Source organism: Lissotriton helveticus, chromosome 12, assembly GCF_964261635.1.
Source record: "Lissotriton helveticus chromosome 12, aLisHel1.1, whole genome shotgun sequence".
Classification (NCBI taxonomy): domain Eukaryota; kingdom Metazoa; phylum Chordata; class Amphibia; order Caudata; family Salamandridae; genus Lissotriton; species Lissotriton helveticus.
Window position 1 is genome coordinate 679,426,013 of NC_136073.1, and position 24,871 is coordinate 679,450,883.

The following is a 24,871-nucleotide window of genomic DNA, read 5'->3' on the forward strand; positions in this document are numbered from 1 at the left end:
CGTCTGGGCAACGGGGGCGGGCAACGGTGATGTGCCCCGACCCTGGCAAGTCGGCGCTTAGAGGCTACACAGCTCCTCTACACGGGCACTTTGAGCATGGCGCTCCCAAGGCGCTAGGGCAGGAGACAGCCACTGGAGTATAGCGTCCACCAAATGCAGCGCTCACAAGGCGCTAGGTCCCCCCTGCAGGCTCGGGGACAAGAGGTCGCGCTCCTCACCTCCTTCTGGGCACAGTCAAAGGTGCTCCTTGGCAGTCAGGTAAAGTGCTGCTCTTCTCCAGGCGCTTGCCAGCAGTCGGGCCCAGGGGTAGAGCTCACGAGGTACTAGGCAAGAGAGCAGCAAGCATTACTGGGCCAGGTCAGCAGTCACTGGGCACTCATCAGGACAGGGCGGTAGGTCTTAGAAACCATCCTCCTCTGTAACGTGGCACTCCTCCTGTACAGCAGCCTGAACTCCAGCAGCGGGCTCTCACTGGCCCTGTGAACAGTGGAGGGGTGCAGATGGGCTCAGGGGCCAGCACACAAGTGCATGTGGCGGCACCCCCTGGCAGCAGGTCCCCTCTCTCTCAAGTCCACCTTCTGACTGAGCACATGGTGGCACAGCCCCCCTATTTATGCGCCCCTCACCCCACCTACCAGACAGTGCCAGAAGCTTCTAGAAGCAGACAATCTCTGACTCTCGAACTCTCACAGACACTCTCTCTGACTCTCACAGACACTCTCTCTGACTCTCACAGACACTCTCTCTGACTCTCACAGACACTCTCTCTGACTCTCACAGACACTCTCACTGACTCTCACAGACACTCTCTCTGACTCTCACAGACACTCTCTCTGACTCTCACAGACACTCTCTCTGACTCTCACAGACACTCTCTCTGACTCTCACAGACACTCTCTCTGACTCTCACAGACACTCTCTCTGACTCTCACAGACACTCTCTCTGACTCTCACAGACACTCTCTCTGACTCTCACAGACACTCTCTCTGACTCTCACAGACACTCTCTCTGACTCTCACAGACACTCTCTCTGACTCTCACAGACACTCTCTCTGACTCTCACAGACACTCTCTCTGACTCTCACAGACACTCTCTCTGACTCTCACAGACACTCTCTCTGACTCTCACAGACACTCTCTCTGACTCTCACAGACACTCTCTCTGACTCTCACAGACACTCTCTCTGACTCTCACAGACACTCTCTCTCTGACTCTCACAGACACTCTCTCTCTGACTCTCACAGACACTCTCTCTCTGACTCTCACAGACACTCTCTCTGACTCTCACAGACACTCTCTCTCTGACTCTCACAGACACTCTCTCTCTGACTCTCACAGACACTCTCTCTCTGACTCTCACAGACACTCTCTCTGACTCTCACAGACACTCTCTCTGACTCTCACAGACACTCTCTCTCTGACTCTCACAGACACTCTCTCTCTGACTCTCTCAGACACTCTCTCTCTGACTCTCTCAGACACTCTCTCTCTGACTCTCTCAGACACTCTCTCTCTGACTCTCTCAGACACTCTCTCTGACTCTCTCAGACACTCTCTCTCTGACTCTCACACTCTCTCTCTCTGACTCTCACACTCTCTCTCTCTGACTCTCACACTCTCTCTCTCTGACTCTCACACTCTCTCTCTCTGACTCTCACACTCTCTCTCTCTGACTCTCACACTCTCTCTCTCTGACTCTCACACTCTCTCTCTCTGACTCTCACACTCTCTCTCTCTGACTCTCACACTCTCTCTCTCTGACTCTCACAATCTCTCTCTCTGACTCTCACACTCTCTCTCTCTGACTCTCACACTCTCTCTCTCTGACTCTCACACTCTCTCTCTGACTCTCACACTCTCTCTCTCTGACTCTCACACTCTCTCTCTCTGACTCTCCCACTCTCTCTCTCTGACTCTCCCACTCTCTCTCTCTGACTCTCCCACTCTCTCTCTCTGACTCTCCCACTCTCTCTCTCGGACTCTCCCACTCTCTCTCTCGGACTCCTCCCACTCTCTCTCTCGGACTCCTCCCACTCTCTCTCTCTGACTCCTCCCACTCTCTCTCTCTGACTCCTCCCACTCTCTCTCTCTGACTCCTCCCACTCTCTCTCTCTTCCTCCTCGCACTCTCTCTCTCTGACTCCTCCCACTCTCTCTCTCTGACTCCTCCCACTCTCTCTCTCTGACTCTCCCACTCTCTCTCTCTGACTCTCCCACTCTCTCTCTCGGACTCTCCCACTCTCTCTCTCGGACTCTCCCACTCTCTCTCTCGGACTCTCCCACTCTCTCTCTCGGACTCTCCCACTCTCTCTCTCGGACTCTCCCACTCTCTCTCTCGGACTCTCCCACTCTCTCTCTCGGACTCTCCCACTCTCTCTCTCGGACTCTCCCACTCTCTCTCTCGGACTCTCCCACTCTCTCTCTCGGACTCTCCCACTCTCTCTCTCGGACTCTCCCACTCACTCTCTCGGACTCTCCCACTCACTCTCTCGGACTCTCCCACTCACTCTCTCGGACTCTCCCACTCACTCTCTCTGACTCTCACACTCACTCTCTCTGACTCTCACACTCACTCTCTCTGACTCTCACACTCACTCTCTCTGACTCTCACACTCACTCTCTCTGACTCTCACACTCACTCTCTCTGACTCTCACACTCACTCTCTCTGACTCTCACACTCACTCTCTGACTCACTCTGACTCACTCTCTGACTCACTCTGACTCACTCTGACTCACTCTGACTCACTCTGACTCACTCTGACTCACTCTGACTCACTCTGACTCACTCTGACTCACTCTGACTCACTCTGACTCACTCTGACTCACTCTGACTCACTCTGACTCACTCTGACTCACTCTGACTCACTCTGACTCACTCTGACTCACTCTGACTCACTCTGACTCACTCTGACTCACTCACTCTGACTCACTCACTCTGACTCACTCACTCTGACTCACTCACTCTGACTCACTCACTCTGACTCACTCACTCTGACTCACTCACTCTGACTCACTCACTCTGACTCACTCACTCTGACTCACTCACTCTGACTCACTCACTCTGACTCACTCACTCTGACTCACTCACTCTGACTCACTCACTCTGACTCACTCACTCTGACTCACTCACTCTGACTCACTCACTCTGACTCACTCACTCTGACTCACTCACTCTGACTCACTCACTCTGACTCACTCACTCTGACTCACTCACTCTGACTCACTCACTCTGACTCACTCACTCTGACTCACTCACTCTGACTCACTCACTCTGACTCACTCACTCTGACTCACTCACTCTGACTCACTCACTCACTCTGACTCACTCACTCACTCTGACTCACTCACTCTGACTCACTCACTCTGACTCACTCACTCACTCTGACTCACTCACTCACTCTGACTCACTCACTCACTCTGACTCACTCAGACTCACTCACTCACTCTGACTCACTCACTCACTCTGACTCACTCACTCTGACTCACTCACTCTGACTCACTCACTCTGACTCACTCACTCTGACTCACTCACTCTGACTCACTCACTCTGACTCACTCACTCTGACTCACTCACTCTGACTCACTCACTCTGACTCACTCACTCTGACTCACTCACTCTGACTCACTCACTCTGACTCACTCACTCTGACTCACTCACTCTGACTCACTCACTCTGACTCACTCACTCTGACTCACTCACTCTGACTCACTCACTCTGACTCACTCACTCTGACTCACTCACTCTGACTCACTCACTCTGACTCACTCACTCTGACTCACTCACTCTGACTCACTCACTCTGACTCACTCACTCTGACTCACTCACTCTCACTCACTCACTCTCACTCACTCACTCTCACTCACTCTCACTCACTCACTCTCACTCACTCTCACTCACTCACTCACTCTCACTCACTCACTCACTCTCACTCACTCACTCTCACTCACTCTCACTCACTCACTCACTCTGACTCACTCACTCACTCTCACTCACTCACTCACTCTGACTCACTCACTCACTCTCACTCACTCACTCTGACTCACTCACTCACTCTGACTCACTCACTCACTCTGACTCACTCACTCACTCTGACTCACTCACTCACTCTGACTCACTCACTCACTCTGACTCACTCACTCACTCTGACTCACTCACTCTGACTCACTCACTCTGACTCACTCACTCTGACTCACTCACTCTGACTCACTCACTCTGACTCACTCACTCTGACTCACTCACTCTGACTCACTCACTCTGACTCACTCACTCTGACTCACTCACTCACTCACTCACTCACTCACTCTGACTCACTCACTCAGACTGACCTTCTCACTCTCACTGACTGACCTTCACCCTACTGTTATTTATGCCCCCATAACAAAAAAAACACAAGCAACCAACCATTTGGACAAGTTGCCATCAATGAAAGGACAAAAAAACTCTATAAACATTATTTTTAATACTTTTTTTAATATGGTTGTTTAGTTGTAGTAATGCTTTTTTGGTCATATCTAAGGTAACAAAATTGCTTCTGACACTTCTTTATCATAACTTTTCATCATGCTGCAACCTTCTGTACAGCACAGCTTAAAGACATAGGTAAAGTCAATATATCTGGTAAACACGTATAAGTTCCCAAAGGCGAGACCTATTGGCTATGCCAATGCTTGTTGACATGGTCACCCCCAATTTTTGCCTTTTATTTGATGTGATTTTGACAGTGCACTGGGTTCCTCCTAAAAAGGTCCTCATTGCCAGAGCTCCTTCACAAAACTGTACAGATTACCCAACTGGCAATACCTTTAGCACTCAATGTAGGTGCCTAGTAAATGGCACCCCTGGTTCCTAGGGCAAGGAGGCTAAAGAGGGTACTTATGGCCTGCAGCACGAATTGTGCCACCATAAGGGACCCCTCACCAAACACTTACAGACACATGCAGGCTGCGTGCCTTGATGCAGACAAAAGTGAAAACACGACATGGCACCCGTCCTTGTGTGCCATGCCCTCAAAAACTGCATGCAGTATAAGTAAGTCAGCCCTACAGAAGACCTTCCAGCCCTAAGGCAAGGTGCATCATACTACATGTGTGGACTTGGTAAGTGGGGACTTGGGGTACACGTCGTTCAGAACCCGGAGGTGGGGGGCGGGCTGCGGGTTGGTTTCTGAAGGTCTGTGGCAAGGGTGCAACATCCGTAGACTCATGCTGGCTGTGTGGCTCAGGTGCAGAAGTGTTTTGTCCGGCAGGTGACTTGCATTGGAGGTTCTCACTTTGGGTTTGACCTGAAGATGGGGACAAAACAGGACAGCAGGGCCACTCTTGGTGCTGTCCTATGATGTGGATGTCCCTCGTTGATAGCTTAATCTTGGCTGTGTTGGCGTCTGGGCTGGACACTGAACAAACCTTAATTACTGCAAGTTACTGCAAGGGGTCCGAATGCCAGGTATTGGGGAAGGGTGGATCCTGGTGGTCCTAGTGTCTCCAAACTTGATGGGTGAGTTTAATCTGACCTCCTGGAGTACAGTGACATTCTCCTGGGAGGCTGCTGCGTTGGTGGACCCATTAGTTAGCATATCAGTGAACCGGATGTTGCGGTCTGTGCCTGCAGGCAAGTGGCTCCTCCAATGCAAGGTAGATGCCGACTGGTAGACTAAGTGCTGGCAGCCCTCCAAGGCTTTTTGAGGATGCACAGCTGCAGGGCGAGTCGGCTTTTTGCAATTGTTGAGATAGAAGCAAGAAGGACGGGTTTGGCGCCAAGTTCACAGCTAATCTTCAGTTTTTGCTTTCTTCTGCTCTTCTTTGTCCTTCTTGGGTCAGATGACTCTTAAGTTCCAGGTGGCATGTAGCCACCTAAATGCACATTATGGTTTGTTAGTGGGAGTGAAGGTTAGTAGCCAATTGGCTACTTACCCTTTGAGTCACTACACCAGCTATATGACCACTTCCTCTGGGGAGTGGGCATAACCCTGTCCCACAGTTCCTAATTCAACTAAAACTAGATGGTTGCATCCTTCTTTCGTGGGACACATGAGGCAGCCAACCTTAGAAGTGTGACTAGCCTGGTGGTGCAATACACCTACTTCATAGCTAATTACATGCTTGTCCTGGTGCCAAATAGTCTTCAGGGCAGGGGGTGTTAACTCATATGGCTTCGGGAAGTCAGGGTTGCATATCAAAGGCAGTAGGGGCTTTGAAACCCCTGGCCTTTATATGCTAAATCACTAGTCCTCCTGCTGGAGGAGGTGTGAACATCTTCCTTCAAAGCAGGTATCGTTTCTGACCTCAAAGCATGGGCTCTCACCTGCAGGGGGTCAGAAATGTGTCTGTGGTGGCAAGCTGTACGAGACCAGTCCGCACTCTAGATGGTTGCAGGTTTTTCAGGGGGCACCTCTAAGGTGCCCTCTGGGTGTGTGCCATAATAAATCTTGTACTGGCATCATTACTGATTTATTGAGATGAGGTGTTTGATACCAAACACCATAGGTTTCAGTGAAGTTCTCATGTAGCTGGCAATGATCATTTCCTAGTACATATACTTAAGATGGCTTCCCTGTTCACTTGTACCATCTAGTGACTGAACTAGACAGCACAGGGGCATATCTGCCCATGCATATATGCCCTCACATTCAATATAATGCATCCTGCTAAGGGTTACAAGGCCTTCTGTAGGGATGACCTAGATATGTTACATTCTGTGACTTTAGCATGTCACACTGGGAGTGTGCCATGTCTTGCTTTCACTCATGGTTTGCACCATGACACGCAGTCTGCAACTTCAGGCTACATGCAATTTGAATGGGGTCCCTTAGAGTGGCATAATACCTTCTGCACTCATTAGCCCCCCCCCCCCTCTGGTACCCATGCACTTACTAGGGACTTACAGGGGTGCCAAAGTGTGACACAATTGGACCTTGTTTTAGGGAAAGAGCACTGGTACTGGGGCCTGGTTAGTAGGGTCCTAGTGCACATCAGTCGAAAAACACCAGTACCAGTGGCAAAATGTGGGGGTGACAATGACAAAACGGGGCACTTTTCTACAACTAGCATTTCTACATCGGAGCATTGCACTTTCTTTCTCTGTACAACTGCTTTAAGCATACTCTCCTGCTTTGTAGTTTAGTACCATATCTCTGTTCCTCATGCAGATTTTTCAGTCTCTGCTTAACCCTTGAGAACCCCGTAACAGTGGTTGTGAAAGCCCTTCCAGATTTCTTACCATTGCACATTTAGTTGACCTTTACCTCCTCTAATTGACTTTGCAGGGCAGATGTTAGAATCTCAACATGAACCCAAAAGTACTCTTAGTTGATTACCTCTTTGTAAGTTACCAAGAACAATAATCCCTAGTATATTTGTTTTGAGTCCCCCTAGTACTCATGTGTTTTCTGAACCTCGTCCAATGTGGGGTATTTGATTTAAAGCAGGCTTCTCCAACGAGTAGCTCTGTGCAGCCCATTCTACTAAATTGGAAGCTTTTGATTAGTTGACTGTGTTTATGTATTTTAAAATGGATAAGCATGTATTTGAGAGAAAATGTGGGCATGTCCAGAATTTATAAGCTGATGTTTGCAGAAACATGGTTGGATTTCCAAAATATATTTAAAGCTGATAGTTCAGTGCTAAATCATGTAGTGTTGGAGACTTATTACTAATATTAACATGATGCCAGGGACATTGTAAGTACAGCTGTAATATTTTACCAATGTAGAGACATTGCTCATTGACAACCTATTTAGCATCACTACTGGCAACCAGCTCTTGACACATTCAGGTAACCACCGCTGGTAATCTTGAATGTGGAGTCTGCTAATATAATTTAGTCTGATGTGGTCACTATTACAACGCTAATATTAGTAGCTCTTGATTATATTAATTGAACATAAGTAGCTCTTCTTACAGAAAATGTTGGAGACCCCTGATTTAAATGGTCTTTTTCTTTTCATTGCTTAGCATTGGAATCCCCTTGTAAATCTGCACTTAATGGCTCTGTGAGAGCAGGACACCCACATCATCCTTGGCACCTTTGTAGATTTTTGGCAGAAATTAGGGCCGCAGGAGTGAGAAAATTCAGTTCCTTTCGTAGCTCTTCTTGGGTAAAACCGTAGCCAAGCTTGCATCTTGCTTGTTCCAGTGTGAGACATGTAACAGGAGGGTACTGCTTTTGCAGAATTGGATCGTTCCTTCTAAAAGGGCAAACAATATAGTCGCGAAGGAGAACTAAACTTGCCTTCATTGGCATGGCCAAGATACTAGCGTAGCACAGATTTTTAAGGAGGCACCCCCTCCCCCGAATTTAGGTCGGGTATATTGCTTACACCCATAGCTTACTGAGTATGGTAGGAAGAAGAGTGAGGGGACACGATGGAGATTGCACTTACATGTAGTCCATAGAATATACTAGTTCCAGCATCCAGGACCCATTTTTTACGGTTGTCCAGTGGATGTTGGGAGCAGATTTGTGGTTTGCAAAAGCACCTAACCTAGTTGAATATCAGGCTCTGCTCATGAAGTTTAAAACAATACTACTGACCTCTGTCGGTGGGTAGTTTAGTGCAAGGGCTAGCAACTGGAGTTGGTATTTGTTAGCCCTTGAGGGTATATCTACTACAAGCAAGTTAATTATGTGTGGTCAATATATATAGTTACTTAAATGGGAGAAATGCCATCTTGGCACACATGCAAAATTAAGGTAAATGTGGAATGGCAGAGGATTTCATGATACCATGGTTGTTCCTTTAAGGTGATGCGTTAGTTTGCCAAAAATAAATGTGGCGGCTTATTGGATAAATAAGTAGGCATTGCTCAGATGTATGTTATGTATAGTATTTTTTTTATTCATGGTTTCCCACTCTAGTCTCAAGAAGCCATGAGCATCGTATTTTCGGCACTATTTCCCCTTTCTGCAACTTGTTAAAACCTTGCTCCTTCACAAGCTTTGTTTCACCTAAAAACTTTTTTCCCGATGCATTCAGGATCCTTTCGTGCCTTATGGAACACTTGTACACAGAGAAAATGGTGGAAGAGTGTGAGCACAGGCTACTGGAACTGCAGTACTTCATCTCACGAGATTGGAAGTGAGTAACAAAATGTTGTGTGGTCATGCAACATTTTCTCCCAATTTTACCCTAAAGGCCCAGTAAAACCCTTTTAAGCTCATGATGTTCATTTGAGCTTCAGCCAGATTGATATGGTGGGGAATAAATGCAGTCAGTCTAACTACAGTCACTATGCTCATATTCTGCTCTCTATCTGAGAAAATATAATCTCTTGAAGTTAGTCTTTAGTTACGTGTCTGGATGTTCACTGAGGACAGTGATGCTCCTGTGGTGTTTGGAAAATGTTGTGTTACTGCCCCACTTGCTTACTGTGCCCTCCATTCACAGCATATGGGTTTAGCATTGCTTTATGAGTGGAACAACATTGTCATCAAGTTGTAAGTGGCCATGTTTGTGCAACTGTCCCCCTATTTGGTTTTGATATGCCTTGCTTTTTACAGATTATAAAATGCTTAGTAGTGTAACAGGAATCCTGGTGATATTTCACTGAGGCAGGGAAAGGGTGCGGAACTCGGGGATAGTCTACGGTTTACCTGGCATGGCTCCTAACCCCATCTTCCCCGGTCCAGTGCTGAACAAGTAAACCGGCTGTTTCACAGCCTTTACGCTGCACGCCTATTGCTGCTTTTAAACTACTTTTTCCTCTCAAACATATTCAGCTGGACTTTTTTTCAGCATGTGCATCCACTATTGTCATTATACCACCCAATCGCCCCCTGCCCTTCCCTTTTTTGGGGAGTTTTATGCTTGATGTGAAAGCTCTTGACTGATGTAGTTTTTACTAACTAACAGAACCATGTTAAATGTTCTGCCTCGTAGGGGAGTGGCGGAATATTCAAGAGCATGTAATACTGTTCTTCTACAGAAAAACAATTTAGACTGCCTTACATTTTTCCTCCTTTGTGGTATCTTTATTTCAGAATTTTCTAATGCCTTTCTCTCCCTTTCCATATGCCTAGGCTGGACCCGATTCTTTATCGCAAGTGTCAAGGGGATGCTCTGAGGCTGTGCCATACACAAGGCTGGAACGATACCAGTGAAGTTATGCCACCGGGCGCTGTATTCTCTTGCTTATACAGACATGCCTATCGTACAGAGGAACAAGGCAGGCGGGTAAGAATTCGCAATTTTTATGTTTGGCCTCTGTGTTGACAGCCCCCCTCTATCTCGAACGTCTTTTATTTCTCCAGTATCATGTTCCTGCTTTTAACCTGGCCTGCTATAACTGGAGGGACCCTTAAATGTGTTTTAAATCCAAACACCTTGTATAAGGAGGTGAAGATGCAAATTGCTGAACTTAACATGGTTTTTGAAACACCTCCACTTGCTCTTACTTTCTCTGTTCCCCCAGGCTCTTCCTTAATTTTAACCTTTTCTGTACAGTGATTCATTTCGATACATGTTTTGATACTGTAATAGATTTATTGTCTCTTATCACCCTCTACCCCTCGACTTGTCCATCCCCACACTCCTTTTATTCTTGCTCTTTAGGATATCCCAATACACAGGCTCAATCACTGGAACATCCTTGCTGTTAAAGATGCTGTTGATGGTCACTGGGCCATTGTTCTAGTATTTTTTATTTTACAGAGTTTTATATAGCGCAAACTTGACCCTAATCGGGTATCCGAGCGCTTTACATAGCACCAGTTTTACTACATGAGGACACATTCATTTTTGTTAGGCACAGGGAGAATAAGTGATTTTCCCAGAATCACAGGATGTTCAGCATCATTGCAGAGACTCGAACCCAGTTCCCCAGATTCGAGGTCGACCACCCTAGCCGTTAGACCAACTCCTCTCTCTAAAGGGTAAGATCAACCCAAATGGATAGCTTATTTATTTTTTTAACTTTTGAGCACTCTTTCAGTCTTGCTGTGAGAAGTTGGTCTGATATATGATGATCCCTAGTTCTAGTGATCACCTTGTATCAGTCCAAACAACCCTTATGGTGATTGGTTGTAAGTCAACCTTATAGACCAGCTATCCTAATGGTAGCATGGACAAAGCAGTCTTAGGCTAAACTCTTTTGGCATGTGAAGCCAGCTGTTTTACCACAATATAACCCCTTGAATACCAGATGAAAGGACACCACACAGGTTGTTATGAAAATAAACAGTATATTTATTAATAACAACATCTCTGAACTCTTTATGAGGTCAGAGGGCTAAGCACATGACCATCTCTTACGAAAAATACGACAAGTTGCACAAAATTACAATGGTGCCTTAGAGGCACGACAAACCATATACTAAGTAAGTGGAATGTGAGCGTCGATAAAAAGAATGGAGCTGTCCAGAGGCTGGAGGTTCGCTAGGACTACGCTATCTTCACCTTAGGTAAGTAATAGGAGGCCCACAGGACGCGTGTGCAGAGTGTGAACTCACACGCGAGATGCGTAACAACGTCTATATGGACAGTACAGTTCAAGTTAAAGGTGAGTACGGACAATCCTGACTAGTTAGGACTAAAACGACTGTGGAACTGGACACTAGGACAGTTATACTACCCTTGAGCACCGAAATGCTCTCGTTACCTCACCCACGGGCTGCGGTGCATAGGTGCCAAAGTGCGTCGGGTTCTCGCGTTGAAGTCAATGGAGCCTGAAAGAAAAGATGCTGCAGGCGACCAGGAGGAAGATGTCCGGTGCGATCCAAGGGTGGATCGGTGAAGAAGAAGACCTGAAAGCAGAGGGGACAATGTTCAGTCACTAGCCAGTGACTGGAGTGGAACCAGGAAGGAACCAGATGTCGTCGGCGCGATCAGGTGAAGAGTGGACGCTTGACTCTGCAGCCACGTGGACCAGGAGGTGTCTTCGACGACCAGGATGGAGGCACGAGCTGTCCCACGCAGGCTCTCGCGGTCAGCGGTGTTGGATCCGGAATCGGCGTCAACAGGCCTTTGCAAAGATAACCCACGCGGTGAGTGGAGAAAGCGTCTGGTGCGGACTAGGAGAGTCCGGGGTGCCCCTCTTTTGGAAGGGAGCAAGGGCCAGTCCGGAGCAACCAGACCAGCAGCAAAGATTCAAAGGTTTGTCGTCTAGGAGGCCACTAGCCAGCCGGCAAGTGACCAGACAACGCGTCGAGCAGCAAACAAGCAGAAGGGCCCCACGCAGATCTCGTGGATGCTGGAGGGCTGATCTTCGGTGCAGGGGCTGCTCGGGGCTGGGGCTTCTCAGTCCCCAAAGCACTTGGTCGAGTTTACCTCAGGAGTCGTGCTGGAAGCGAAGTGCAGGTTCGTTCAAGATGGCCGGTCCCACGTGTCTCGTCGCACCCACGGGTCTCAGCTTTGCTGCAGATGTGAGTTGAGGTCGGAGAGGTCTGGGAATCCGGGTCTCGTCGGGCCCTGAAGTCTGGATCCTCGAGGGAAGACGACAAAGTGAAGCCGCTGGACGGTTGATGGTGCCTGCAGATGCAGGGTGGACACTCCTTGCCCACAAGGGAGATTTCTTCAGTCTTCTGTGGAGCAGAACGTCGAAGTCCAGAGTTTCTTCTTGTAGAGTAGTTCAGGATTAATCTAATTTAGATTGGGACCAGCTCCTACCTTTATCCTGCTAAAGGGGGCTGCACTACTGACTAGGTCCCTCCTCTGGGTGGGACCAGGAAGGGGGGTGGTTACACCCCCTATCCTTTGTCCGGTTTCCCGCCAGAGCTGGGGCTGGAGTGCCCCAGCAACTGGTTTCAACCGGTGCATGCACAGGGCACCTTGTGTGCCCCAGGCATGTCTCATTCCTTTCAGGCCTCCCTACCTCAATACACAAAATCCTGTCTGGGGTGGTGCTAGCACCTCCCAAGGCTGGAAACCCTTTGTCCAAGCCGCCCTCGCTGGAAGGACTCCCAGCAGCAGGGGGTCAGACTTGTGTCTGTGGTGGCAGCATCCATTTTGTGATGCCAAGGCTCGAGTTAACTTTAACCGGGGTTTACAGTTACATACATGTCGTGTCCCTCTAGAAGGGTGGAATGCTACCCCCGTCGCCAGAATTGGCGAGGGGGTAGTATTCCAATTCGTATGACACCTTACTCCACATGTTTTGATAATGTTATACCAGAGTTAGCATTTAACCGCGAGGTTGATAATGCACTTAAGAGTATATGGTATAGCGTTATCATGGAACAGCTATTAGGACTTGGTTCCGCAAGCTGCAGACGGGCTCAGCTTGTGCCAGAGCACCATCTCACATAATTCCAAGCACTCTGCCTTCAGGATTGATAAGGCCTGCCATAGGAGTGACTGATAGGAGGATATGTGTCCATTTTAGGGTTAGATATAGGTATACTATATCTACAGCAAAGGGTGATTACACCACCTTGCCCCAGCTGTCGTGCAGCCAGTTGTGTCACTTTTGGATGGCCAGCCAGGGGTGGCATAATACATGCTTCAGCCCCTGGTAGGCCCTGGGTACACCTATGCCCTGGATACCTAAGGTATACTGTACAGGGACTGAAAAGGTGACTCCGTATCCAATTAGATATGTACCTAGGGTACATGGAGTCCATTTTAACAGAGAGCAGGAAGCCTGGGGTCCTGAATAGCAGGATCCCAGGCCAACTAAGTCAAAAACCAGCAAAACACCAGGCAAAAAGTTGGGGGTAACCATAGTCAGATATCCACCTTCCTACACTTGCTATAAGCCCCCACACAGTGATCCCGCTTACATCTGTGACTAGACCCCCACTCTCCTTAGGGTTCCCACTGCACACGAGAGCCTCTGCATTAGGAGAGCCAAAACAGAGAAGCTGTGGACTACAAGAGCTCGTCAAAGACTGTCCAGTTGAATACAGAAATGGGAAGCAGGGCTGGAGTTTGGTGGGAGGGGGAAGCAATAGTGTCTGAAGGTGAAATCATCTCAAGTGCCATCATATGTTGCATATACAGTCTCCAGAGGCATCGAATAGAACGTCCTACTCGAAAGACATGCCTGGCTACACCAGTGGCGGCTTGCAGAGGGAGTGCTGCAGGGCCGTGGGGAGGGGCAGGGTGGGGGAGTAGTGCAGTCTGACATACGACGGCCAGGAGTAAGGTAAATAAATAAAACTACTTACCTTGCGCTCGCTGCATCGCCGAGTATGCGATGCAGCGAGCGCAAGGTAAATCGTTTTATTTATGTATTTACTTAACTCTCACACCCTGCCCCTCCCCCGCCCCACTGCCCGGCAGCACTCCCTCTGCGAGCCGCCACTGGGCCACACATCTCTTATTTCAAACCCAATGTCTGCATCACCTCAACATCCCATTCGATGGGGAGTATCTGGAACCCCCTCCAGGTTGACAAGATTGTGGAAAGGATGAAAAAAATGACAGATTTCCTAGGCCGTGGGTGAACTGGCACTTTTTGAGAAGTTCCCTGGGGAAGAGCTAAGGTACGAGCAGAGACCATCAGCAGGCTATCAAAGACATCAGCACACCTTACGCCAGCAGGAGGGCAGGAGATTGACTATGGGTGCACACAGGTGTAACAGGAGAATGCACAAAGGTGGCTCAGGTAAAGGGGTCTCCCCTCCAAACAGTAACTCCCCCTTCCTCCCCCTGAGCACAGTACACCTCCCCAGAGTAGAATGAATGATTTCCTCTCTTGCAGTGAGTATTTTATCAGGCCAATGTGTTTTAGCAGTAGTCCACTGAGGCTCTTGCCTAGAGATTCACTAACCCTTCCAGCATTCTACCCCGCAGATACTTCCTCAGCCAGATCATCTCCAGTTTTTAGATGAAAAGTTACAGGTGCTTCTAAAAAAAAGAGGTAATACAGAGTGCCTTCACACCAACAGGGGGGAAAGAGTGTACTCTTACTATTGCATTCCAAAAAACAGGATGGCTCCTTCAGGCACATCCTAGACCTCCTGCATCTTGCCAAATACTGTCAGAAAACGTTTCAGGACGTCATCTTTTTGCTCTGATAAGGCGACTTTGACTGCAGTAGACCTCAAGGATGGCTGTTTCCAGATACCCGCCACCCTGCCCAGGTATCTTTTACTTTGTGGTGAGTAGACATGACTAATAGTTCATAAGTGTGAGAAAGGGACCTCTTTTTGTATGGTTGCCCTCACTTTTTTCTGAACTGCTGATGTACTTTGAGTTTTCCCAGGGCACTGTGACCAGGGAAGGCCTCAAAGGGCTGCAGCACTCATTGTGCCACCCTTAGAGGCCTTGTACCTTTAAACTCAAACACTGCCTTTGCAGGCTGCGTGTTTTGGTGTGGAACAAAGTGAAGAGTCGACATGGCACACATCCCTGTGTGCCATGCTGTCAACCCACTGACCTGGCATAGACCAGCCACCCCTCTAGCTGGGTGCACCATACCAGCTGTGAGGGTACAGGTGAACGAGCCAGGTACCCCTACAGAGTCTAAGCCAATTCTTACGACATTGTAAGTGCAGTAATGCATTTAACAGTTTATGGTGCCAGGAGTTTGTCATTACAAACTCCACTGCACCAAAATGGCTTTGCTAAAACCTGGGACGTTCGGTATCAAACTTCTGAGCTCATTAAACTCACACTGATGCCATTGTGGGATTTAATGAGAAGTGCACACAATGGGAATCTTAGAGATGCACCCTAAAAAATGACTTCACAATAGTGTCCAGGCTGAGTGGCTGCTCCCCAGCGGCAACCACCAGACATGTTTCTGGACCCCTGGGTCGAGCGCCTGCTGCTCTCGGGGGCCTGAAACAATGCACATCCTGTGACACGGTGCCAAGCCTCCTCCCCCTGTGTGGGCAGGGTTCAGGAAGGGGGAGCTACAAAGGCTTGCCACCTTTGTAAGCTTCCCCAGGCCTTTTGCTGCTTCCAGCAACTGGTCCTCACCGGTTCTGACCCCCACTTTGGGTGGGAGAACTGGCGGGAAAACCAAGTGAGGAAGAGAGGTGGGCCCACCTTTGCCAACCCACCCCTCAGGTTGGGGCAGCGAAGTGAAGCACAACTGAGGACCTGCCCTGTCTTCCAAAGAAAAGACTGTCTCCTGTGAACACCAGATTTGTTCACCAACAGACTCCAGCTCCGGCAAAATCTGTGAGTCTGCACCCGTCACCCACGGCCCGAGTTTGAGTGGCCCAACACCACTAGGAGGTCTCCTCTAACCGCAACCGGAGCTGGTAAGAGAAACCAGACACCTAAAGACACCCCTGCACCTGAAGCCCCATAGCCTTGGGTGGCCCAACCAATGGTATCCCAGCATCCCAACTTACCTCTCCAACTGGTGGTCTGCTCCAGAAGATCACCGTCCCCGAGCCTGCAGTCTTTGTTGAAACCAGAGAATCCCCGTTGCAATCAACAGGGCACCAGACGCCAAAACGGCACCCTGCATCCAGCTGCTATCGGTGTACTTTGGGTACTACTTTGTTTCCCCTTGTGCCCTGTGCTAAAGTCCAGGAGTTTTGCTCCCCAAACCCAGTGGCCTGCTTGCCAGCAGCCACCAACCGGAGGCCCCTTATCCCCTATTGGATAACATTGGCTCTCAGCACTCTGCACCCGGCAACCCTTGTGCCACTGCGGGTGTAACAAGAGTGCATCCTTGACCCTGGGGGAACCCTTGTTATCCAGTATTAAGGGTGTCTTTCATAGATTCACATGCCTGAATCATTCCCTGTCATTGGGATTGGGAGTCCCCGGTACATAAATAAAGTAATGTCCTATTAGACATATGGAGAAATAGGCCCAAGTGCCTCACATTAGTAACATATCCATGTCCTTTTGTAGGAAGGACTAAACTTTAGAGAAGAGCCAATCGGCTATCACCTCCCTCTAGAACCCTCCTGGAAGGAGCTCCAGTCCCTCAGATTTTCTACCGCACGTCGTGCTAAGGGAGTCTCCTCTGAGCTCTGCTCAGTCCTCTTCCAGGCGATCCTCATCAATAGTCATAAGCATTAGAATATTCCCGCCCATGCGCGATAATATTCTAATGCTTATGACTATTGATGAGGATACCCCTGGAAGAGAACTAGGATTACAGGTAAGTAACTAATCCTTTTCTTAACTGGGTTTCCAGTGTTTTCTGGTGATCTTTTTGATATTCTGGACTGTGGTTCCCGATATCTTCATGGCTGAGACACCAAAAAAGGGTCTCTTTCGGCCCTTTGGTTCCTGTGGGAAGAAAAGACTACATATAGATGACCAACATCAAGACTCTCTATATTGCCTTTATCCAGACTATTCTTCCAGGGATTGCAAGGTATGTCGTACGTTCTCCACTAAAACCCTCAAAGATCGTGAGGGACTCCTCTTACTCTGGCTTCAAAGGCTGAAAGACAGGGACCAGCTGGAATCTTCTGAAGAAAGTGAAGGCTCTTCAGTTTCTTCTAAGTCTTCTCAAAAAAGACCACGGGTGGCTTCTCCTGGCCCTTCAGCACAGCCTTGTCAAAAGAAGACACTAAAAAATTCTTCAGAGGTCCACTCCAAGGCTCTTCCATCGAAGGTGTCCTCTCAGGAAGCCCCCACCTTCAAGAAGCCTACTTCTGCTCCGTCGACGACAACATCGTCGACGACTTCTTCAGCGACGAGGAGAGCTGTGTCTACAGCATCATGGGTATCTACGTCGACGACTACTGTTTCCATGTCGATGGCAACGTCGTCATTGACCTATTCGACGACTACGACCCCATCGTCGACGGCAAGTAAGACTGTGTCGTCGACGATAAGCATCAAAAAGGTACCGTCTATGTCGAATCAATCGTCGAAGCTGCGCTCGCCTATGACTGGGTCGCCGACGAGCTAGACAAGACAGCATCGTCTACGCCCATCGTCGACGAGGACGCCGTCGACGAAAACGCCGTCGACGAGATCTTCAGCAATGACACCAGTATCGACGACGGCCCCGTCGACGATAACTCCACCGGCTACGACACCCGTCGACGTTTCACCGTCGACGACCACTCTGTTGACGGGGTCGTCGACGACGATGGATCCAAGTCTGAAGAGCACATATGTGCATCTGAAAATTACGAAAAAGACACCGACGCCGGCTCTAACATCGCCAAGTAGAGTCCAGCCATTGCCTCCAGCATGTCTTCTTGAAGAGGAGGATTCAGATGAAGGGGACGTGTTCCAAACTGCGACAAGCCCCTCTGAGCTTAATGTAAAATATCAGGAGAGTTCAGATGAAGAACAGGAGGAAGAATATCATCCACCTCCTCCACCAATGGTTTGCCTTCCAGCCTCTTTAGTCTCGGACTTGCAGTACCTCATTACCAATTACAAACAAAGGTTTCCAAAGTCTCCTACACCTCAACCCTCTGCAGTATCTATCTCACCAAGACCCACGGCCTCCACCTTTAAATTTGCAGCCGGATCCGGTCAATTTATCACATCCTCCGTCCCTCCGTCTACTGATGAGGACGAGGAAGAAGACCAACATGAGGAGGGAGAGCTTCAAGATACTCAGTCTATCCACGATGAATGGGATGACTGTCATTCCCTGCCCTGCTTCTCCAGTACCTGCACAAGTGGACTCACCATCCGGAGACTTCGGAGGGTTCCATAATGTTGTTGAGAGGGCAGCTCAACGTTTTCAAATTACCATGGTTTCTCTCCAGCAGGACTGCTTCCTATATGATTTTAAGGAGCCTTTAAAAAAAATCAGTGAAATCGATACCCATAATAGTATACCTGTGGGGACAAGGTGTTAAAATTATGCAAAACCCCTCCTCAGTACCTCCGGTGTTACCTCGCTTGGACAAGAAATATCGGATTTCGCCAGCTTGCCAGAGCAGCAGTATTGAGAAGACCAAGTTGGTTGAAGGCAACTTCCTTTCGTCCTGAGATAGACAAAAATCTTAGGTATGCCTTATGATGGCCAATTTCTCTTCGGACCGCAAATTGATGATGCGCTCCAGAGTATAAAGAAGGATATGGACACTGCCAGAGCATTGGGGACTCTCCAATTCAAATGTCCGTCCTTTCGTGGATCAAGAGGGAGAGGGCAGTCCTTTTAAAGGGGATTACCAATATCGGTCATCATACTCTTCTGGGCAGCAACATCGGCCACAGTATCGGCAGCGCCAGAAGCAGCACCAACAATCCTCTTATTGCAAAACGTCCTTTCGTGGTAAAGGCCAGCGAAAAGGCAACACTCATAGACTATGACCCTTCACTTCAGCCAGTCTCCAATTCATCTCCACCCTCAAAGATTGGAGGAAGGATTTCCCATTTCCTAAAAAATTGGAAGCAAATTACCACAGACCGTTGGGTTCTACAATTAGTTCAATTCGGCCATTCACTGGAATTTGTTCACATACCTCCCCAAACACCTCCCCGACCTATGCTTCACAAAAATCTACATCTGCTTCTCCGAGAGGTTTCTCTTATGCTCCAGAAAGGGGCGATAGAAAAAGTCCCTCTGTCTCAACGAGGGAAAGGATTTTACTCCCGCTTCTTCCTAATTCAGAAAAAGGAGAATTGGAGGCCAATTTTAGACCTCAGAGCCCTCAACAAATCCCTAAAAAAGCAGTTGTTTCGTATGGTAACAATCCAGGAGGTCTTACAACTTCTAGATGTGGAGGATTACATGGTGTCTCTGGATCTTCAGGATGCTTACTTTCATATCCCGATTCACAGAAATCACAAAAAATTCTTAAGATTTGCAGTAGCGGGCAGACACTTTCAATTTCGGGTTCTACCTTTCGGGCTCAAGTCTGCACCTCGCATCTTTACGAAGTGCCTCTCTCCAGAGGCTGCATATCTCAGACAACAGCACCATCGAGTTTTTCCATATCTGGACGACTTGCTGATCAAGGCTCCATCCTTAGACCCGCCCAGGTCTTCCAAAGCTTGTCTGCAACTTTTCAATCGTTTAGGACTCGCACTCAATCGGGAAAAATCAGTTCTTCTGCCTTCTCAGCGTATAAACTTCCTAGGCGCTACCCTCAACACAAAACTGAAAAAAGCTTTTCCATCACAGGAGAGAAAGGACAAGCTTTTGGCACTGGCTGTTATCGTAGCTTCAAAGAGAACCTTAACGGTTCGCCTCTTCAAGTCCCTACTGGGAATTATGTCATGTATCCTACCAGTTCCTCACTGCTGCCTGCGGATGCGCCCTCTCCAAGAGGCGCTCTCAGCACAATGGGTCCAATGCACAGGGTCATTCGACGATCTCATAAAAATGACTCCTCAGATGGTCACGGCTCTACAATGGTGGATGTCTATTCAGAATCTTTCTCGAGGCTTGCCCTTCTTGCTTCCAGCTTCACCACATATCACAACAGACGCCTCACTGGGAGGCTGGGGAGCTTTCCCCCAAGAACTGCAGATAAGCGGAAAAGGTCCCCCTTCGAAAAAGGGCTTCATATAAATGTCCTCGAGCTGCGGGCGGTCTTTCTCCCCTTCAAGCTTTTCTCCCCTTCAAGCTTTTCTCCCCTTCAAGCTTTTCTCCCAAGAATCAAGAATTCTCTAGTGCTGGTACGTACAGACAATACGACGGCGATGCACTATCTCAACAAACAGGGAGGGACTCGCTCTCTAACACTCTTTCGCGAGTTGCAGAAAATCTGGAACTGGTTGATCCTGCACAATATCTCCCTTCGAGCAGAGTATGTTCCGGGCATTGTCAATGTACTAGCCGATTCACTAAGCAGGCAGCAGACAACGTCTCGCGAGTGGGAACTGGATCAGGGGATCCTCAACCAAATATTCTCACAATGGGGCACTCCTCTAATCGACCTATTTGCCACAAAATACAACGCCAAATGCCAACACTTCGTAAGCTGGCAACGCCAGGAAGGGTCTCTAGGGAATGCATTTTCGATCGCATGGTGCAACGTCTTTGCGTACGCCTTTCCGCCATTTCCAATGATTCCCAGAGTCCTCAGGAAATTGAAAGCGGAGCCTTGTACGCTCATTCTAATAGCCCCAACTTGGCCACGCCAACATTGGTTCACAGAACTCCACCTTCTTTCTCTGGAACCGCCAATACGGTTGAAGCAGTTTCCATCTCTCCTCACGATGAACAACCAGCAAGTCCAGCATCTGAATCTGGCATCACTCAGATTATCCGCTTGGATCCTGAGTTTAAAGAAACTCAGAATTTAGATATTCCGCCAGATTGTAGGGCCATTCTGGCTCGAACACAAGCAGATAGTACCAACAAGACATACTCTTTAAAATGGAAGAGGTTTTGCATTTGTTGTAAAACTCAGAAGATACATCATTTTTCTTCTTCTCCAGAACAAATACTGCCTTACCTTCTCCATCTGGCAAACTCGGGCCGCGCTCATGCCTCCATCAGAGTCCACTTGGCGGCGATATCCCGTTACAGAAGATCTCCTACTGATCCTGCTCTCTGGTCTCGCAGATTGATCAAACAGTTTCTTAAAGGTCTCTTCAGGACTTTTACCCCATTGAAAACTTTACCGCCTACCTGGCAACTTAACAGTCCTTAATCAGCTCTTGAAGCATCCCTTTGAGCCTGTACACAGGGCTGATCTGAAATACCTCTCTTGGAAGACGGCACTCTTTCTCGAACTTACTTCTGCAAGACGAGTAAGTGAGCTCCAGGCCTTCTCAATTCAGGAGCCCTTTCTGCAATTCAAACAAGACGGGGTAATATTACGAACAAATCCAAAATTTGTACCAAAAGTCCCATCGGGCTTCCATCTCAACGAGCCGGTAGTCTTGCGCTCTTTCTTTCCAAATCCCCATACTGCAGCAGAAAGAACACTACATTCTCTGACCCGTAAACTCTGCCTAAAGTTTTACATTGAGAAGACAAAATCCTTCTGTAAATCCAACCAGCTCTTTGTGGCTTACAGTAGACCCAGGAAGGGCCTTCCACTCCCTAAGCAAAGTATTTCTCGCTGGATCTCTGCAGCTATTTCATTCTGTCACGAACAGGCGGGGAAACACCTGCAATCTAAAGTATGAGCCCACTCTACTAGAGCGATGTCTACATCCATGGCGCTTTTCGCAGGTGTTCCTATCATGGACATTTGCAGAGCGGCAACATGGAAGTCGCCACATATCTTCACCAGGCATTACTGCCTGGATACAGAACTCATGAAAGATGCTGCAGTGGGACAAGCAGTGCTTTGTCATCTGTTTCGGTAGAGGTGAGCCTTCTCATAATCCCACCATCCTTTCTCATGTACGCACATTTCTTTATTGTATTGTTTGATGGTATTTGTGCTTACAATTGAATGTTTCTATTGGTCACTTGATATGTTATTATCTAATGACTTGTATATTCTATACCATCCAAAATGTGCTTATCATTGCTTGCTACTCTGATTCAGGCATGTGAATCTATGAAAGACACCCCTAATACTGGATAAGAAATGCGTTGCTTACCAGTAACTGCAGTTATCCAGTATTGGTGTCTTTCATAGATTCACATGCAACCCTCCCGCCTCCCCTGGAAGGACTCATCTAATTCTCTCAGTGGTGCGCATATTTAGCACAGTGCTTCCGAAAATCTGAGGGACTGGAGCTCCTTCCAGGAGGGTTCTAGTGGGAGGTGGTAGCTGATTGGCTCTTCTCTAGAGTTTAGTCCTTTCTACAAAAGGACATGGATACGTTACTAATGTGAGGCCCTTGGGCCTATGTCTCTATATGTCTAATAGGACATTACTTTATTTATGTACCGGGGACTCCCATCCCGACGACAGGGAATCATTCAGGCATATGAATCTATGAAAGACACCAATACTGGCTAACTGCAGTTACAGGTAACGCATTTCTTCTAACCCCAGAAGCTCAACTACAAAGACCGATAACTTACCTGGTAACAGTTAACTTCATTTCTCTCCATAGGAACCTATTGACGGTTTTTCTCTGTAAAATGTTTGAAGTGTTGAGTTGATTTGTATGGAAACACGAAAAATGACAATTGTGTAAAACTGATTTTACTTACCTTTTCTCTAGAAAATGTCTATGTATATCACACTGAGTAGAAAAAGTAATCTAAAAAAATAATCTCAAAAGTAACTCACCTTTAATTTTCATTGCAAAATCGAGACAAAGTATATGTACATCAGTTCACAGTATTCATTACTAGTAATTCAAACTGTAACCCTTTCAAAGTACATTTACAAATGCATTTCAAACTGTATATTTATTGCAAAGTATTTATCAACTTAGCTGTGCCAGGCTTGCTTGGTTCTAGGAAATAAATTAACTAAGAATATTTTTTTACAAAACCAATTGGTCTGAAGTTCAGTCTTTGAGTATGTGAAATCATTTGCTGATTAAGTGGGTACAACAAATGCTTAACACTGTCCTCTGATACTGCCTTACTGCTTGACCACACTACCACAAATCGAGAGTGGGGTGCTATCTAACTTTACCTCTGCCTACCTTTGGGAATCCACTGGACTCTGTGCACACTATACCCCACTTTGGTATAGTATATACAGAGCCAGATTCCTACAGTTATCATGGGCCAAGGTAAGGAGGAACTCTCTAAAACTGAGGCACTACTACTCTCGTCTCCTGGTTTGGGGTCTCTGGCCTCAGTGTATAGGAGCTCATCCTCCCAATAGACCCTGTAGGTGTCAGTGATATCACCCTTTTACTGTGCAGCAGCTTGCTGCCTCAGGCTTTCTAGAGTTGAACAGGTTTGTTGTCATTTGCACAGATCCATCCTCGAGGATCCCCCTGGGCTCAAGAGATCTGCATGGGATGAGGCCCAATCTCTTCGGGCGCAATTCCCTCTGGGAATACCAAGTCCTTTGCCTGGGAAGAGGAGTTCTGACTTGGAATCTGTTTAGAAGCTAGTCTCCTTGCCCTGTTTCAACGAGTGACAGTCTATTTGTCCAGGATCCAGCAGCAGTATACCTCCAGGCCTCTAACCTGGACCCATTAATCTTTGGGTACTCCTGTATCTTTGTGTTATGTGGCGAGGCAGCAAAGACTAAGCCCACCTCTCCCTCGAAGACTAATGGTGCCTAAGTGGGGCTACTGACCTGATCAGACCACACCTGGGATCCCATTTGGATGTTGGCAACTGCAGGTGGACTAGAAGCATTGTTTCATTGTTTTACAGCTAAGGTCTCCAGTTCTACTGTTCTACAATCATGACCCCAAGCCTTGTCAGAATCCCAGTTCTTTCCCTGGTACCCACCTTAAGACTGTGTAGAGACTCTGGGCCCACCCTCCTGAGCAGGTTTTTGGGGGCCTGTAGAAGACTCTTCATTATTTTTAGGGTTACCCTCTTTCCCTTGGGGGTGGGGGGGTGGGGGAGAGAGGCTTAGCGACCTTTATGTTCGAGGCATATGAGCTGCAGATCGTATACTGTGCATTAGATTGCCACCTGGTATTGGGCTCGGATGATTGCAGGTTGTTGTCTTCTTGGAAGAAGTCTTTGTAGTCACGAGATAGGTGACTCCTCCCTTGGACAATACTGCGCATGGGCATCGACTCCATCCTTAGATTGTTTTTTTCTGCCACTGGGTTCGGATGAAAGTTTTCCGCTCCGGCTAGAAAAGACTTTTCAGCAACTTCGAAGCGCAAAAACTTTATACAAACATCATTGACATCGAATAAACTACTTTCGACATCCGCTACATTCCGGTGCGTCGGCATGGGCCGTTGGGCCTATCGGCGCTGTACGGCCTACGCCTCATGGACAAAACTCCATTCAAGAGAAGCCCGGTATTTCGAGCAAAGTTCCCTCATAGCGACCATCACGAGGTGTGCAACCTCTGTCTATCGCCGGAACACGACGAGTCGACCTGCACAGCTTGTGCATCCTTCCGATCGAAGAAGACCATTCGGGATCGGAGGGCGCGTCGACACGAGATGAGATCAGCACCAGCACCGGAGGCCATCTTTGAGAAGATCGTCGGAGAAGACGTCTCAGAGGACGAAGATCCACTCGAAGACATCTCCGAGGAC

General features: G+C 48.0%; 1 protein-coding gene across 1 annotated transcript in view; it reads left to right on the plus strand.

The window, feature by feature from the left end:
• The window catches only part of GLG1 (golgi glycoprotein 1), a 694,561-nt gene that overhangs the window by 352,088 nt on the left and 317,602 nt on the right, over positions 1–24,871 (plus strand). Inside the window, exons 10-11 of the mRNA XM_078669216.1 lie at positions 8,975–9,076; positions 10,018–10,171. Coding sequence (XP_078525342.1) covers positions 8,975–9,076; positions 10,018–10,171 — 256 coding nt within the window. The remainder of the gene's footprint in view (positions 1–8,974; positions 9,077–10,017; positions 10,172–24,871) is intronic.